The 17,320-nt window shown below is 32.1% G+C and overlaps 3 protein-coding genes and 1 pseudogene across 3 annotated transcripts; 2 read left to right on the forward strand and 2 right to left on the reverse strand.

Moving 5' to 3' along the window:
• Positions 1-5,020: 5,020 nt before the first annotated feature.
• LOC146944767 (uncharacterized) lies at positions 5,021-6,021 on the forward strand. Its single transcript, XM_085748802.1, has one exon. It carries the CDS (start codon positions 5,241-5,243, stop codon positions 5,670-5,672), a length of 432 nt encoding a protein of 143 aa, XP_085604928.1. The 5' UTR covers positions 5,021-5,240; the 3' UTR covers positions 5,673-6,021.
• A 795-nt stretch (positions 6,022-6,816) lies between these two features.
• LOC146944768 (uncharacterized) lies at positions 6,817-8,425 on the reverse strand (annotated as a pseudogene).
• A 370-nt stretch (positions 8,426-8,795) lies between these two features.
• On the reverse strand, positions 8,796-9,275 carry LOC146944769 (uncharacterized). The gene has a single exon (XM_085747986.1). It carries the CDS (start codon positions 9,273-9,275, stop codon positions 8,796-8,798), a length of 480 nt encoding a protein of 159 aa, XP_085604112.1.
• A 4,610-nt stretch (positions 9,276-13,885) lies between these two features.
• On the forward strand, positions 13,886-16,391 carry LOC146944770 (CASP-like protein 2B1). The gene is made up of 3 exons (XM_085743103.1): positions 13,886-14,500; positions 14,710-14,842; positions 15,910-16,391. The coding sequence occupies exons 1-3, from the start codon at positions 14,277-14,279 to the stop codon at positions 16,156-16,158; spliced, it is 606 nt and encodes a 201-aa protein (XP_085599229.1). The 5' UTR covers positions 13,886-14,276; the 3' UTR covers positions 16,159-16,391.
• The last annotated feature ends 929 nt before the right edge of the window (positions 16,392-17,320 follow it).

Raw genomic sequence — 17,320 nt, forward strand, 5'->3', positions numbered from 1 at the left:
AAGCTTGACTATCACTTTATTTGATTGTGTGTGATACTTACTGAAAAAAAAAATCATATTTCAAGCTTCATATTATAAGATAGGTGAAAACATGTAAATATGAAGTTAATTTTCTTATATTTGACACGTGTGATATTGTTCGAAATAATGGATTGATTAACAAAGGGTTTTTATGTGGATCTAAAAGGATTCATCAGACAAAGATCTTTGACATAAGTGTAAATTTCTTGAATTGAGATAAAAAAATGAAGGAAAATGGTAGAAAAATCTAGAAAACATACAAAATAGAATTAGATAAGAAGTAGGAAAGAACGATCACCGCATTCAAGATGAACGATCACCATATCTTTCATCCTTGAGTAAATTCTTCTATTTGTTCTGAACGCCTTTTTAAAGAAAATGTTTTGACATGGATAACTTTTCAGCATGAATTCTTTTACAAACATAGTTTATGTTTTTTTTTATTAATTCTCCAAACTATTTATATCAAAATCTTTTCTATATGTTTTTCTTTTATTTGGATAATTTTTTTATCTAAAATAACGGGTCCATTATATGAATATGACTACGGCATACTCCCTTTATTACATTTTTTTTTGTTTTAGCATTTTATGTTTGTTGAGTGTTTTAGAAATCTTTTTTTTTTTAGACAGAAAAGTGTTTTAACTAACTTCACTCTTAAATATAATTAAGATGATTGTTTTTCTGAGATTATTTACAATTATTATTCATACTTTTTATAGTATTAAAAACTGAATTTAAAACAAATGATAAGAAAACTAATGATATCTCTTTTACGAACATAAAGCCAACGGTATTTTAAACCTCAATTAAAAATAAATTAAAAAATTAATTTGTACAAAAAAAAATTATGGTTAAATATGTTTTTGGTCCCTATAAATATGTCAACTTTTCGTTTTAGTCACTCTAAAAAATTTATTCAATATTTAGTCCCTCAAAATTTTTCCAACTTCACTTTTGGTCTCTCCTTTAAAGTAAACTCATATATATAATTCATATTTTTGAATAAAATTTTGCAGAAAAAGTTATAATATTATAATAATCTCTCCAAGAAAAAAAAAGAATTTTTTAACAAAACATGAATTAAATATGAATTTTTATATTTTTGGCGGTGAAAAATCCATATTTAATTTATGTTTTGTTAAAAAATTCTAATTTTTTTTGGGAGAGATTTTTACAATATTTTACACATTTCTGAACAATTTCATTAAAAAAATATAAAAATTAATTTAAAAATAGGGACCAAAAGTAGTGATTGAAAATTTTATAGGGACCAAAAGATGAAGGGAAATTTTAGAGGGACTAAAACGAAAAGTTATTATATTTATAGGGACCAAAAAGATAATTAACCCAAAAAATTATATATTTGGATTAAACCCCCACAAGGTGTAGTTAAGTGCAATATTGATGTTTCATTTAATAATTCTTTTTTTTTTGAACAATTTTCATTTAATAATTCTATGATTAGAATTGGTCTCTCTCTTTGAGAGGGAGTTATATGAAATATAATTAGTTATAAGTTACTTAGTGCTAATGAGATATAGAAGACTATCTTTATCATTTCTTACATTCTCATTTACTATCGGTAAAAAACTCTTTTGAGCTTTCTCTCATTTTGTACCACGGATGTCATTATTGATGATTCGTCTAATAATTCTATGGTTAGGATTGGTATCTCTTTGAGAGATAGTGTTGGTAATTTGATTAAAGCTAGGTATCATATTACTTCTTATCTCATGTTGGTTCATGAAGGAGAGCATTGTGGATCGATCGATCATTAGCTTGATTCAAAAATAGTGGTTGATTCTATTCATAGTTCAAACGAGGATGAATCTGAGTTTGATGCTATTATTAAGAGTGCTAGACACTTCTATCTTCTAAAATTAATTATTTTGCTAGTTTTGTTAGATGACAACCCAATATGGCTGTGCTCATTTGTTAGGAAAAGTGGCCATACTTTTACCTAGTTGTTAAGATTTGAACACCATTCTAGCTCTTTGCATTGATGAAGTTTTATTTTTAGATAAGCAACATTTTTAAAATCGATGGACATAAACACCACATTGAAAAGGACACTCCCACATTGCAGTCAAAATTTTGACGGTACCTTATTTCCATGTCAAAGATTTAATATGGGCAATGATTTCCTACTTCTACGAGCTTTCACCTCTAAAAAAACAGGTGCTACACACTTTCGTCATCCTTAAAATAGAATACGCAACTTCTAAGCATTTATTTTAAAAAGAAAACTTTATATCACCAGAGTTTTAAAATGGACGGAGTAGAATTTTATGATCGGGATTCAATCAGTAAAATGTCGAAATTGTTAGTTCCTTAATATCATGATCGGAATTCAAACTCCGACTTCTTGATTTGTGTGCGTGAGTTTACAATGACATCCCTTTGTTGATTCATCTATCTACAACAAATATTATTTATTTTTTTGACAAAAAAAAATTATTTATTAGATGAGTCATATTAATTAACTTTATTTTGGCAAATTAAAAAGTCATTTCAATAAAAATGACCCAGACATGAACCAAACCTATTTTTAACATAATCACTCCTTACTCGTAATTAGGTCAACCAAGTCTTTTAATTGAATTCAAGTTATTAATATATTGTGCTCAATATTGACCCTGCGATAGCATGAGTCGCGCGATCTAGTAATGTAATAAATCGAGTTAGAAAAATAAAGTTGCTCAATTGACAATTCCACTCGTTGAGTAGGAGAAAGAAAGTACTCCAATTGAAGTACATCGTTGTTAGCACTTTTTGTTACTTTATACACATACTTTTTTCAAAATAAACTTTGCTTGTTCTAAATATGTTTTGGTATGAAGCACTCATGCAAGAGATATAACACTCACATGAATATATGGACACTCATAATAATTTAAGAAATAGAAAGTAATTATACACAACTATATGTTAACATTGTGTTGATGTCGGATGATGATATGTGTTAGACATCATCAAACATGTCTTTCATCTTAAGTATCAATAGTAGGGTTAGGGTTACCACATAGTTTCATAGTAGTTTAAGATATTAGATGGAACAATGAGCTCCATGCGGTTAAGAAAGTCAAGAGTTGTAATAGTAATGCCAGATGAAGCTTCCATGTCTTTCTGCATATTGTAACAATCTTAAACAAATCCACGCGTAATTGTAAAGATTAATCTTTCAAAGATCATGCAGACCACAAATTTTTTGCTAATAATCATTAGAGCAATGATATTCTAACAACCAAAAATCAACAATTTTTGTGACAACCACCAATTTTCAAAGGAAAAGTAGATAGTGACACGGAAACCAAAGCAATAGAGAGAGAAAGTAAAAATATAATGTGAGTATGAGAGATAAAGTTGTCACATAGGTTGTCACAAAATGGTTGTTAGAATATCATTTCTCTAATCATTAATAATTTATTTTTGATACTCCTATGTGATATGACATTTTATTTTTATTTGAAATCACCTAACCCCTTTTTTTTGATGTTGCGCGCAATAAAGTCCTTTCAAACTAAGCTCTAAATTAATACCTGTTTCTTTATTGGACATAGCGCAACTCAAGTTATATTTATCTCTAACTAATCACACACTACTAACTGCCACAACAAAAAAACTGCTACTGTTACAGATAATTTGACCTGTGAAATGTAGTCCCTTGACCCTTATTGCTTCATCAACTTTTTATGCTTGTATGTTGCTAAATTGGCCAAAAATACTCATATACTTCCACCAATATCATTCAATCTAATTTATTGACTAATGAAATTCAAATATAATAAAATTTACTACAATGCACGCCTTGTCTAATCTTTGTGTCTTAATTTAATCTCAATCAGTCAATCTATGTTTCAAATTTCAAATATATATCTAAAGAAAATAATACATGAGGTGGGGGGGCTCTTTTGGTTCATAAAAGAAGCATCCAAACCAAGTAGTAATTAGTGGTATCTGCAGCTTTCATTTCTGCATGCCATTCACATCCAAACACTTGATGACAAAGAAGTTGCATAGAGATATTAAGAGAGAGAAAAGAATGTTGTTATGTTTGTCTTTGTCATACATAATTATTCAATCAAAGCATGATGACCTCCCAAGATTATTCCTCCTTCTTAGCCTTGTCTTTTTGCTATTATACTTCCCCCAATCCCTCAACTCCTCCCTCCTCCCAACAAAAGCAAAAAGTTAAGATCATATTAGAAAGAAATTTTATAATTAATTACAAATTTAAACACTATGCACCGATAATGTATCTTTATGTTATCAATTCACAATGTTATAGTACTATGTCCAAAAACATTTTAACAAGCATATATTGGCGAGTCTACGAGAGGGTCGAGAGTAACAACGAATCAATGATTCATGATCACAAAAGATCGAAAGACGTCAAATTTTCAACAAAAACCTAAAACATTAGGTATATATGAATCACCTATCTTACATATCCTACATTTCATTCATTTATAGTCGATAGAAAACTTAATCTCCCACACTTGAATCCAACAACATCTACTCAACAAAATGATATTTAAACAAATATTTTAAGAATCACGTAAAAAAACATGATCTTGGAGATTTTTGGATCATAATTCAACCCGATCAATATCGATTTAATCCGGTTCGATCAGGCAGTTCAATTGCTGATATCAAACTATAACCGGCAAACTAACTATTTCTCAATTGAACCAACTATCAAGAACTAAATCTAAAAGGAAAAAGTAAATGAGTTTTACATCAAAACAAAAGCACACCAAAAAGAGACTCCACCACACACTATCTCCAAAGTTGAAGAGGGGTTAAGGGACATGTTGGCAGAGCATCACTCAGACTTATTATTCCTCCAAACACACCCTTCCATGTGCTACTTCCTACATTCCTTTGTCCATTTCTTCTAGTCCTTTTCTGCTTTAGGATTGCTTTAGCCTCTTAGTACATAAAAAATGCAGAGATATGCTCGTGCTTTCTTCCCCCACATACACTCCTTAGATATTGCCCAATCAACATCTTCTTTTTGGACTTTGCATCCTACCTGCCGATTCTCATTCCCTTATTTAAATCATTTTAAATTTCATCATGTTACATAAAGTAACTTTTTTTTTTACATTAAACTATATAATCTTAACCATATTCTATATTTACACTATTTTCCATCACCCTATAAATACTCGACTATATAACTCATGTTTTCTTAAAACTACCACAAACATATAATGGGAAGGGAAAACCATGACCCTGCTATTGTTGTTCACTCTTCCATTGCACTTCTACAAGAGAGGTTTAGACAATTGGAAAGAGTAAAAGAAATGAGAGAAGAGAGAGAGCTAAAGAAAATGCTCAATGAACCAAAACAATTCAATTCAAATACCATTCCAAGTTATGATTATGATCAATCAACAAGGTTGTTTTCTTCCAACCATGAATTGATCATACCATCTAGGTCACCACCTCATGTTTCTCTTTCTCTTTGGCCAACAACATCAGAGGTAAAACAACAAGAGGACTATTTTACAAGTATGAAGAGTCCAGTTTCAATGAACTTATGCACCGCAAATTATACAAAAAACTTGCAGGCTTCATGGAAGAATGGTTATGATTGTGACTCTCCCTCTGATTCTGGTGTTGACACTTCTCTTCACCTGTAAAAGAATCCATATATATAATTGTGTAATGATTTAGCTTCTTTAGTGAGTAGTGAGTGTGAAACAACAGCCTCTTTATGGTGGCTTGGCAGGGGCACAAATGTATCATCATATATATAGTCAAGTTAGCTATCCCTTTTTTTGTCTTAATCGCCATCTTCTTCCTAAGGGAAGCTAGGGCTCTGGTAATCCAGAGTTCGTTTGGAAGCAAGTAAAGTCTTGTCAAATATTGTTTCAATTAATTTAGCCATCTATTATCATTATTTGTCTACTAGTATTAAGAAAATATTAAATGATATGGCCTTAAATGGCATGAACAAGAGGGTTGTTTAAAACATTTGATGTCACATAATATGTATGAACCATCTGTGTTATTTTCTTGGTTATTTTTTTTTTGTTATCTTGGTTTATAATCTAGTTATAGTGTATTTTTGGTTAGGAATATTAGTCCTTTACAACTTGTCACCAATCTACTTGGTAATCAATTATTTTACTTTTCCTAAAAAAGGGAAATGGAATATAGGGTTTGTACGATTTTGGTAATCTAGTACTGGTGATAATGTGCCCTACCCCTATTGCAATTTTTTTTTTTTTTGCTATAAAATGGTAACCTTTTCATTAAGTTGATATGGACATGGAAATGGCTCATAAAGGAAATTTCCACAGACCACAGGTGATGAGATGACTCCAAAAATAATGAAGGAAGAAGAAAGTTCAAATGTAAAAACAAAAGCAAAAATAAAAAGAATGCATGCAAGAACAAATCCCTGTAAACAAGTAAACGGTTTTCATGCAAACTGATTTACAAAAAAATACAACAATGAAGATGTCTTCAAAGTGCAATGAGTCCAAAATTGTCTTTTCTGTCTGTTTGGACATGAGATAACCTCACAAAGTCCAACCACCTAAATTCTAATATGTTTGTGTTGCAAAACTAACGGATTTTTTTAATACTTCTTTAAAATATGTTAGACAAAATTATTTTTGTTATTCCATTTGTCCTTAATTATTATTTATTAAAACTCTCTTTTCATGTTTCTTTGCCCTTTATGTAAAGACTGTTTTCAAACTTTCATATTCATCAATAATTTCTTCGGAAAAATATTTCTATTTTTTTTTTGAACAAGCCAAAATGAGATATATTAACAAAGAATTCTACTCTCTAGCACAAGGAGTGCTAAAAGAAGCAGAACAAAGTTACAAAAACCATTCCTGATACAACAAAAAGGTGGAAACGGTCAGTCAATCCCCAAACAAACAAGGGGTTGCTGCCACCACATATAGTAACCAAAAGGAAAGCAAACATTCTTAGCTTTCAACCAAGTAAGAGAATTGACTTTTACCTTTTCCAATAGCTGAACAATTGATTTAACTTTGTTAGAAAACAACCTTTGATTCCTTTCATTCCATATGACCCAGATACAACAAAGCTAAATCATGTGAAGGAATGAACGGCGGGGATAATACCCACCTGTAGAAAACCTGAATTGTTGACAATGATCCAGAACACATTGGGGATCCACAAAATACACACCAAGCCAATTTCTAACGTGTTGCCAAAGAGAACCAAAAAAAGGACAATGAATAATTAAATGGTCTGCTGATTCTATTTGACCGCAACCTGAAACACACAGTTGAGAATCCAAAGAAATGACTCCACGACGCCTTAAGTTATCCTTTGTTGGCCACCTATTGCGTAATAGACGCCACACGCAGATAGAAACCTTCAAAAGAGCGTTTTTATGCCACACCACATCTGAGGAATCATCATGAACGTGCATCTCCTGCCTCATGAGCATTCGATACACACCTCGAACAGTGTACCCGTCAGCAGCATTCGGACGCCAAGTCCAAGCATCTGGTCTAGAATCCTGTAAAGACACATTAGAAAGTAAAAGCTTAATTTCCCCCACCACCTCCTCCTCCCATACCATCAACCTACGCCTCCATCTCCAGACATTCCCATCTTTCCCCCAACCCAAAGCTTTCATCTCCCTCACCGTGTTATCCTTATGAATAGACAAATCATACAACCTCCTAAATCTCTCCCTTAACTTCATCGGACCAACCCAGCAATCAATCCAAAAGAACGTATTTAAATTGTTCCCCACACTCTTAGAAATATTCTCTTCAAACCAACTCCCACCCTCGACACCTATCCCTTCCTGGATTCTCACTATCTCACGCCACCACGCCGACCCCCTTCTACCACCGTCTCTAATGCGACCTCCTTCCTCCCCATAACAAGAAGACAAGACCTTAAACCACAATCCATCCCTATCCACTAAACACCTCCAGCACCATTTACGTAACAAAGCAATATTAAATTCTTTCAATCTCCTGACCCCCAAACCACCAACCTCCTTTCTCAAACAAATTGAATCCCAGTCAACCCAGGCTATTTTCCTATGATCCTCACACCCACCCCAAATTTTTTGTAATTAAAATAGATTCAATGGAGGAGATTATACCTGCGGGAGCTCTGAAAAAAGAAAGGGCATAGACAGGCAGAGAGGACATGACGGACTTAAGGAGAATCAAGCGACCACCAAAAGACAAATTCTTACTTTTCCAATCAGACAGTCTAAACTTTATACGATCAACAACTGGTTCCCAAAAAGACAAACGTCTAGCATCACCACCAATGGGAAGGCCAAGATACATAAAAGGAATTTTCCCAAAATATTTCTATTTAATTTACAATTGTGAAACATAAATTTATTTTCTCTCTCGATATCAATAATTGTACATGTAATTATGGAAAGCTAACACATTTCTTTACAAATTTATGGTTAAAGTTTTTTTTTAATACCTATGAATTTTGTAAAAGAGTTTTATAACGGAAAAAAAACAAAAAAACAAGATTTTGATAAATGATAATACATTGGTATCATATGCAATTTTGTAAATTACACTGCAATATGTATGCTGCCATCAAATTTTAATCATCAAAATATAGCACAAAGCAATGGATATACATAAAACTAAGTGACAATATAAATAAATAAAAAATCAAAACATAATGATTTTATTTCAGATAGAGTTTGAAACAAGTAATAGAACATTCCTTTATGATATTGGAACATTACATAATGTAATGAAATATACTTCTCAAGACTATTTCAATCAATCATATTCAATTAATGCATCAACTCCATGACATTTGATGATAGAGCTCAAACAAATATTAGCCGAAACAATTTGCGCATTATTAACAAAGAACTCTCCTCTACCGCGGTTATGAATCCTCATCATTTTGGATCTCATTCCTGAAGGAATAAGAGTACCAGTTGGAAAATGAGATAAATCATTGAAGACTAATGGCATGGGAATCGCATGACTTAGTATGAAATCTTCAATTCCACCAGCTGAAATAGTTGTGGCAGATAATTCTCTATCACCTGGCATCAAAAAAGTTAACTCCCTAATTGGTTGTGATGTTCCATTTAGCATCTGCAAAAGCATTGCAAATCCATAGAAAGATTTTGCTCTCATGTCACCTATTGCTGCTTGTAAATCAGTATGGTTAAAAGGATGTATAGTAGTAGATTGTGATTGTGCAAATCCAAGGAGAAAAAGAAACATAAACAAATATTGTAGACCCATTTTTGAGAAAAGGGAAGAAAAGAAATTTGATAGGTAAAGATAGGGATGTATGTGAATAGTTAAATAGGAAGATTGTTTTTGGTGTTTGTAGCTGCAAGGTAGAATGCATGAGGATTTTTTTTAATCATAATATTATTTGACAAAACCTAATTGAGAGTAGGTTGAACATGAGGAAGTTCTTTCTTGGAAACCATGCAAAGCTTGGTTGTGATATGAGATGGATTTGGATTTGGTGCATTAAATGTGTCACACATTTTTCAATATTAATTGTATGATCTAAAATTAATGGTTGAGATCATTCTAATCTAATTTTGTTATTGTGTAATCTAAGTCGTCTATTTGTTCGGTTTATATAATGGAAAATGCTTCTCTTAAGTAAAGTTTAGGTTCTAATGTTGTGAGGAAAAAAATTAGTGTCTAGAAAAATAATTCTTTATAGGGAAAAATACACTCACCTCCCCTAAACTATATGTATATGTCACTTACACCCCCTCCATTTTCCCACTTGACAAAAACATCCCCTGCCGTTAAAATCATCCACCTTCCGTTAAAGTTGTCTACCTCACGTTAAGAAGAAAATGAAACGTTGCACCGGCCTCCACATCCTTTGTCACTTGTTCTGCAATTGAACCATTTATGACCTCATTGTGAACAAACTACCAATACATACCAAAAAATTAGTTTCAACTGAAGTGGATTTTGGATTTTGATTGATTGATTTTTGTTATACCGTAATTACTTATTTACCACGTCTGCTATTATTAATCTATCACAATCAATTTTCTCTCCCTGAAACACTTTGATTCCAAGCCTCATATCCACCATGGAAATAAAACTAACACCTCGGCTCTGTTTCAGCACCGAAGCATCACACATATCACATATATTATCGAGTATCTCTTCCATTTTTGCTTGTTTCTTTCGTTTCTCTATGACATATTTCTAATCATTCATCATTGGGTATTTTTGTTTCAAGGGTGTATTCACGTTTATATGGGGCTTATTCTTCAATTGAAATGAAGAAAAATAAAAGGATTTAAAAAGCCTTCAACAATAAGAGGAATATTTAATGGTTTGGTAGAAGATTACCATCACTCATCATCAATAGAAAAGTAATGGTTGCAATTTTTAACAGAATTATAAACGGTGTTAGTTGAGAAGGGAGGTGCTAGTGTGTTTTAAGAAACATTAAGGGAGGTTAGTGTCAATTATTAAACTAGAGGGGATGTTTGTGTCATTTGAAGAAACCTCAAGGGATGTCCTTGTAATTTTCCCTTCTTTATATTATTTCATTGTTTCAATTCGAATTAGTTGGACTTTAATAAGATTCACTTGACTCAACTCCAACAAGTCAAAGTTTATTTTAAAATTAAGATAAGACTCTCTTGATTCAGTCTTGACAAAATAAATAAATTAAAAACTATTGCTTAACCTTTTATGGATATATTTGAAGTCTAAAATCTATGATCAATGCATGCCCAAGATCTAGCTTTCTTTTTATTTTTCCATTTCACACAAACTATTTATTATATTTTTTTTTACAATTTCACACAAAAATCATGGGGAAAAGAAGAAATGAGAGATGATATTTTCATCAAAAATGGGAAGGGCGATTGCATAATTTAAAAGGATTAATTTCTTTGTAAGCAACTACACCTACTACCAATACCATATGAGCTTTTCATATTATGCATTAAGTAGCATATGCACTTATATATCAAGATATCAGTAAATTATAAAATTAAAATAAAAAATCCTAGATATCATAGTTTCAATCTACAACACAAGTAAAGCTAAAATTTAAAATCATGGACACAATAAGAAATTAGCTAATTGAATGGTATAGATATCATAGTTCCGTCGCTTGTATATAACAATGTATTGTCTCTATCAACTGAGTTATGCTTATGAGACAGTCTCAATTTATCTTAGCTTTAATAAAATTAATTCTGAGAGCTACAATACTAAACTATACTAATTGTCTTCCATGTCGGGAGGCAAAGTTCCAGGTTAGATGACTTGGATACCGAGAAACACATTTAAAAAACTATAGTCTATTTGTACCCCCCAAAAAAATGTAGTCTATAAGGTGGAAATATGATGTCTCTATAACGCTCAAGATTTTGATGGCTATTATGAGAGGAACAATTGATGGCTCTCCCACTTTTGACCCTACGCCTCCATAAGGTGAAAATGTACTTTTTTAAAGTGATTTTTTTTCAATGTAAATGGATAATAGCATGTGTCTTTTATGGGACGACTTTAATTGCTATGTAAAGATAATGTAAATATTTTTAATATTGTGAATCGATCATAATCGATGAATTGTATGTTGATTATTTTTTTTTACATTAAATATATATTTTTAAAGATTTATCTAGACGACATTCATCTTAAAGATAGTTTGTGATTGGGAGTTACGATTAGGAGTTATGACCTGATGCGCATCGATATATACTGAAATAAAATCAGAAACAACCATTTGTGTTTCAATACCATATTCTTAGACCCTTGTGAGGTGGATTCTCTATCTATATATGACGGGATATATATGTGAGTGACGGTAGGTAGAACACTGTTGGTAAGAAGAACATTTCTTACGAAACTAACAATCTCCAATCTTACTAAAGATAATGAGGTTTCACTGACAATATTCGTCGGTATAATTTGAATCTCTAGATTACTCATGTTTGAGGGTCTATGCAAAGAGAGTCGAAATTAAATAATCGAACGCAGACATTGTTTTAATAAAATTAGGCTTTGAATGATGTTCTAGCTCAAATGCAAAAAAATGCAAAATTAAGTTTGTCATCCCCTTTTCGAAACTCGTTGAGATGTAATCTCAACTCATTTTTTTTTCTCGTTTAATGCGAGGACAAAGTGAAGAACTGAAAAATGTATAAGAAACTCGTAAACCGTTCAATGCGCTGAGTTGTAACTTGATCATGCCTTGAGTATAGAATTAGAATTGTTATGTTGTAATTTGTATCATTCAAAGTTTCAATTATGTTTATAAATACTTTCTAAAGTTCAGTTTAAGTTGTAAGTATTTCAATATTTGCTTCTACCTTGAACAAAATATTTTAAATCTTTCTAAGATGAAATGGGGTGTTATAATTAGAGTGCTTTACTTCTAGATTTCAGTACCTTCAAACATCATATGCACACTTGATAAAACAAAGACAAACTGAATTAAGTGAATGAATATAAAACCTTTAAAATTATTTACTTAATTGCTTTTGAGTAAAAAAATTTTTTTTACTACTTTATTAGATAAAGTGAATTACTAGTGCACCATATGCGAAAAAGAACCATAGAAGAGGAATGTTAGCAACACTCACTTTTTAACACTCTCTCTAACACTCACTCATTTATTGAATGAAATCAATGTATGTCCTACCATTTTGTGGGGGTTCAATTTTTAAAGTGTAGACCCACAATGATTTAAACCAATAAAAGAGTGAATATTAGAGAGAGTGTTGCTAACATTTCTCAACCATAGAATTGTAAAGCTCCTGTTTTATTGAATGAAATCAATGTATGTCCTACCATTTTGTGGGGGTTCAATTTTTAAAGTGTAGACCCACAATGATTTAAACTAATAAAAGAGTGAATATTAGAGAGAGTGTTGCTAACATTTCTCAACCATAGAATTGTAAAGCTCCTATTTCACCTAAAATAGACAAGGATTTTGAACAATGTGCATAGGATAAAGCAATGTACATTTTGTATTGTGACATTTCAAACAACTCCCTTTCCACATGGAAAGACAATCTTACAACTTTTGAAGCTAAACTAAGCAAATGATGTGAACATGTACTTAGTGGAATGAAGTTGTTGATAAGTAGTGGATTGAGATGAGATCACATTATCCTCATTTATACATGGGCATGGTTTGCAACCAATTGGTGTATGATCTCTCAATTTTTTATTTAAGAGAGATTAATGATTCAGATTGTTTTTTAATGATTCAGATTTTTTGTTGATGGTTCACAACTCACAAACACACTTCCACTTGCACTTGGCCCATCAAAATATCCATATAATCAATAATAATCTTGATGACCCTAAATAAATAATTCTTCCATAAGCTTTTGTCTTGCGTAAGTTTTCAACTAGTACTAAATTTCCACTCTAGACCAAACAACACTGTTAATTTGCTTTTCATGCATGTTCTCTACCACATAGTAGGTTTAGACCCCACCCTTGGTGAAAACTAGTAGAAACCGTGTTCCCACCCTTGCTAAGTTTGGTTTCATTTTCCATATAAGTGAAAATAATTCTAAAAGTATACTTGATTTTGTCTTCACAAGTATTATTCATTTTGCTTGATAGTTGATTCTAAAATTGTTTTTTGCACACTAAGTTATTGTTTAACTCTTAGTGTTACACCGCTATACCAAGCATAAGTTCAAACATGTTAAAATCAATTTTACACATCTAAAATTAATTTTGACTCCTCCAAAAATGAAACGACGCATAAATTTTAGAAAATCGACTCATTGGCAATAAATTTCAATCAGGGCAGAACCAAACACTTTTCATCTAGTATTTGGTACTAGTTATGGTCCTAAACAAAAGAAATGGGGCATAATAAATTGACAGAAATTAAGACACTCCTATAATCACTTTCTTTCTAGGGATGAAGAAACTCCTTACTACTTCTTCCTAGACATACAATAAAGGAGCTCAAAAAACCACATTTTTTTCTTTCTTTTCATTTATAAATCCTTAAATGCTAAACCAGATGTCAGAACAGACCTATTTAATGATTCATGTAATTATAGGTTGAAATGAAAATGCCTTTTTTCTTACTTAACCTCTTTCTCTGTCCTAGAAGCCTCCATTCTTGACCACTTGTCACACTTTGCAGCATTGTATACTTGTATCTATGCTTTATCATCACTAGTTTGGAACTATAAAGCACAGAAGTTTGTTTGAGAAATTCTCTTGTATTTTGTCTTGTGTTTCCTGTTTGTGAGTGTTGTTTTTTAAGGAAAAATGAGTTACTTGGGTGTAGGTGTTAGTCCTGGAACTGTTCCTGTTTATCATAGTACAAACATGAAAGTGTTGGATAGGAGGGTTAGAATAACTGAGTTGGTTTTGAGGTTTGTGAATCTTGGTTTAGGAGTTCTTGCTGTTGTTCTTATTGTGACTGATTCACAAGTTAGAGAGTTTTTCACCATTCAGAAGAAAGCTAAATTCACTGACATGAAGGCTTTAGTGTAAGATTTCTTCTTTTTTTGTCTAAACCAATGTTTTAAATTTTATCAGACGTAAAAGTTAGTTATACTGGTCAGTTAAACTATAGTTAGAACTATAGTTTAACTGACCATTATAACTATTTTTGTTCATCAAATATCGTAATTCTTGACATTATAGCGAATCGTGGTGAATATTGTCCCAATTTTGATGGTTTTAATAAACTTTACAGGTTCCTGGTTGTTGCTAATGCTATAGCTGCTGGTTACTCCTTAATTCAAGGTTTGAGATGTGTAGTGAGTATGATTAAAGGAAGTGTGCTTTTCAACAAGCCCTTAGCTTGGGCTATATTTTCTGGTGATCAGGTATATTTATACACATGAAGTCATGAACAAATTTTTGCATATTTTCTCTTGTTTGGTGTATGTTTGTGAATTGGACAAAATTATGGTAGTACTGTGATTTTGTTGAAGCTACAAACCGAGATTTTTTCAAACTCACCTCGATAACAAACAAGCAATAAAGTTGAACTCAAATACAAGTGTCTGTTTTTAGTGTACAAGGACTTAATTTCAAACATTTGTTAGCTAATGCATCTAATTAGTTCTGTTTAGTCTGTCTAATTGATCAATTATATGCAATAGTAAAGTCATATCAATTCAAACATTAGATTTTTTTCTTGTAGCACATGCTCTATGCACGTGACCTCAAGTTTGTCTTATCAAGCAATGTAACCAGTACCGTGGGACCTCTTAATCTCTAAAACTAACTGTACACCTAATTGATATTGATGTTAGGACTAAGGAATCATTCACCATAAGGTATACTTACTACCATAATTGAGGGGTATCATAATTCTCAGCTACCTATTTAGTTTGTTGTTTGAAATGAACATAGCAGTTATTAAAAAGTGGGTATATGGTAGATATGGTCTTTAACCAACATAAAACATACATTTATTGAAGCGAGACTTTTTCAAGTCAATAGATATGCTCTAGAAAATGGATCCAACCCTGAAGATTTTTTTTTGGAGGGAAACCCTAAAGATTTTTATAAGGCCTTATTTTAATAAACATGTTAATTAAGTGATTATAATATAAAGCGCTTGTTACATATAAATGTTTATATATAAGCTATTTCTGTAATAAAATAAAGTCAAACCGTTTCCGTAAGTTATAAGTTGTTTTCATCATCTATCCTAAACAGTTGTTGGAAATAAGTTGAAAATAGCTTATGAAGATGTCATAAATTGTTTTCATAAACAATCCTAAAATGCTTATGAAAATAAGCCGAAAATAGTTTATGGACATGTCATGAGTTGTTTTCAGAAACTCTTCTAAATGGTCTTACAAGTGGACTATGTCAGTAGATAAACTCAAATAAATCAATTCAAACATGTCGTAATACATAACTTTTATATGTATGTATGCAGGTAATGGCATATATAACAGTGGCAGCAGTGTCAGCTGCAGCACAATCGGCTGTGTTTGCAAAGATGGGCCAGGAACAATTGCAATGGATGAAGATATGCAATATGTATGGAAAATTCTGCAACCAAGTTGGAGAAGGGTTAGCTAGTGCATTTTTGGTTAGCCTTAGTATGGTGGTAGTATCATGTATTTCAGCTTTCAGTCTCTTCCGTTTGTATGGTGGTAGCAAAATTAAAAATGCGTATTGGTAAGGTTAGTATAAGTTAATATCATAGGTTGAAAGTGAATAAATAAGCTACCACTCAAATCCACTGTTTTCTTGGCCAATTTGGTTGTTTTGCAATTTACAAGGCTTTTTCGTGTATATGTATGTAGTTGTAGTGAATGGTGATTGTGATATGAATATGACTTATGAGAATGCAGTTATTGTAATGTTCTAATGCTTATTAATTGGTGCTAGTAAAGTTGAAAGCTCTTTGATATATATTTAGTTATTGGAGAATGTTAACCAGTGCCCCCGGGGTATTAGTTATTTTAGTTGTATGGTAGGTTCAATCCTAACACATGCATTGTTTTTGACTGTGACTGAGTTGGTTGGATTGGTTTTTTGTTAACATAAGAAAGTAAAGTAGGTCACGACAACTAATAATTGTTTCATTCATCGTTAACCAGAATTCATACCAGTTGTCTATGTGAGCATAACAGTTGACAAAGACGTTGTAGTATATAGGGGTTGGGGTTCGAATTCTGAATTATTTGCTTATTGATATTAAAAGATGAATTTCTAGCCACTAGACTAAAAAAAAAAAAAAGAATTCATTAATCATTCCATTAGTTGGTTGCATAATTTGAGATTGTCAAATAGAACTGACATCAATTTTGATTTGAACGAAAAGGTGGTAAAATGGGCGGTTCGTGTTCTGTTTCAGGTAGGCAAAGTCAATGATCGTATTTGATCAAATCTAATATTTCAATCTGAATCAATGTAATTTTTCTTTTTTTTGAATAGCAAATATTATTCTCGTCTAGTAAATGCAAGAAGCAATAAAACTCGCAGAAGGAAGGATTACAATAAAACAAAGTGCCGCTAATAAACGGAGCACCAAAACCACCAAAACAGCCAATAACGGAATCCGGTCTTGAGGCCGACATATACTAGTGAACAACACCAGCAGCATATCCCTGCCTCACTACCTATAGACCGAAAATAAAGCCCCAACCCGTACAAAATAGCAACTGCTAAATAACCCATGATGCCCAAGCTACAGCCACTGCAAGAACAGAACCGCAAAGCAGCTAAAACCAGCACAGCAGAAACTGATACACACGCCAGCAGGAAACACACAGGCAGCCTCAACACAGGAAACAACAGGGGACAAAAACACAGGCCAGTGAACCACAGAGCCCTCCTGC

The sequence above is a fragment of the Medicago sativa genome, chromosome 2 (genome assembly GCF_051527215.1).
Source record: "Medicago sativa cultivar Bolivia chromosome 2, Bolivia_mono, whole genome shotgun sequence".
Taxonomy (NCBI): Eukaryota; Viridiplantae; Streptophyta; class Magnoliopsida; order Fabales; family Fabaceae; genus Medicago; species Medicago sativa.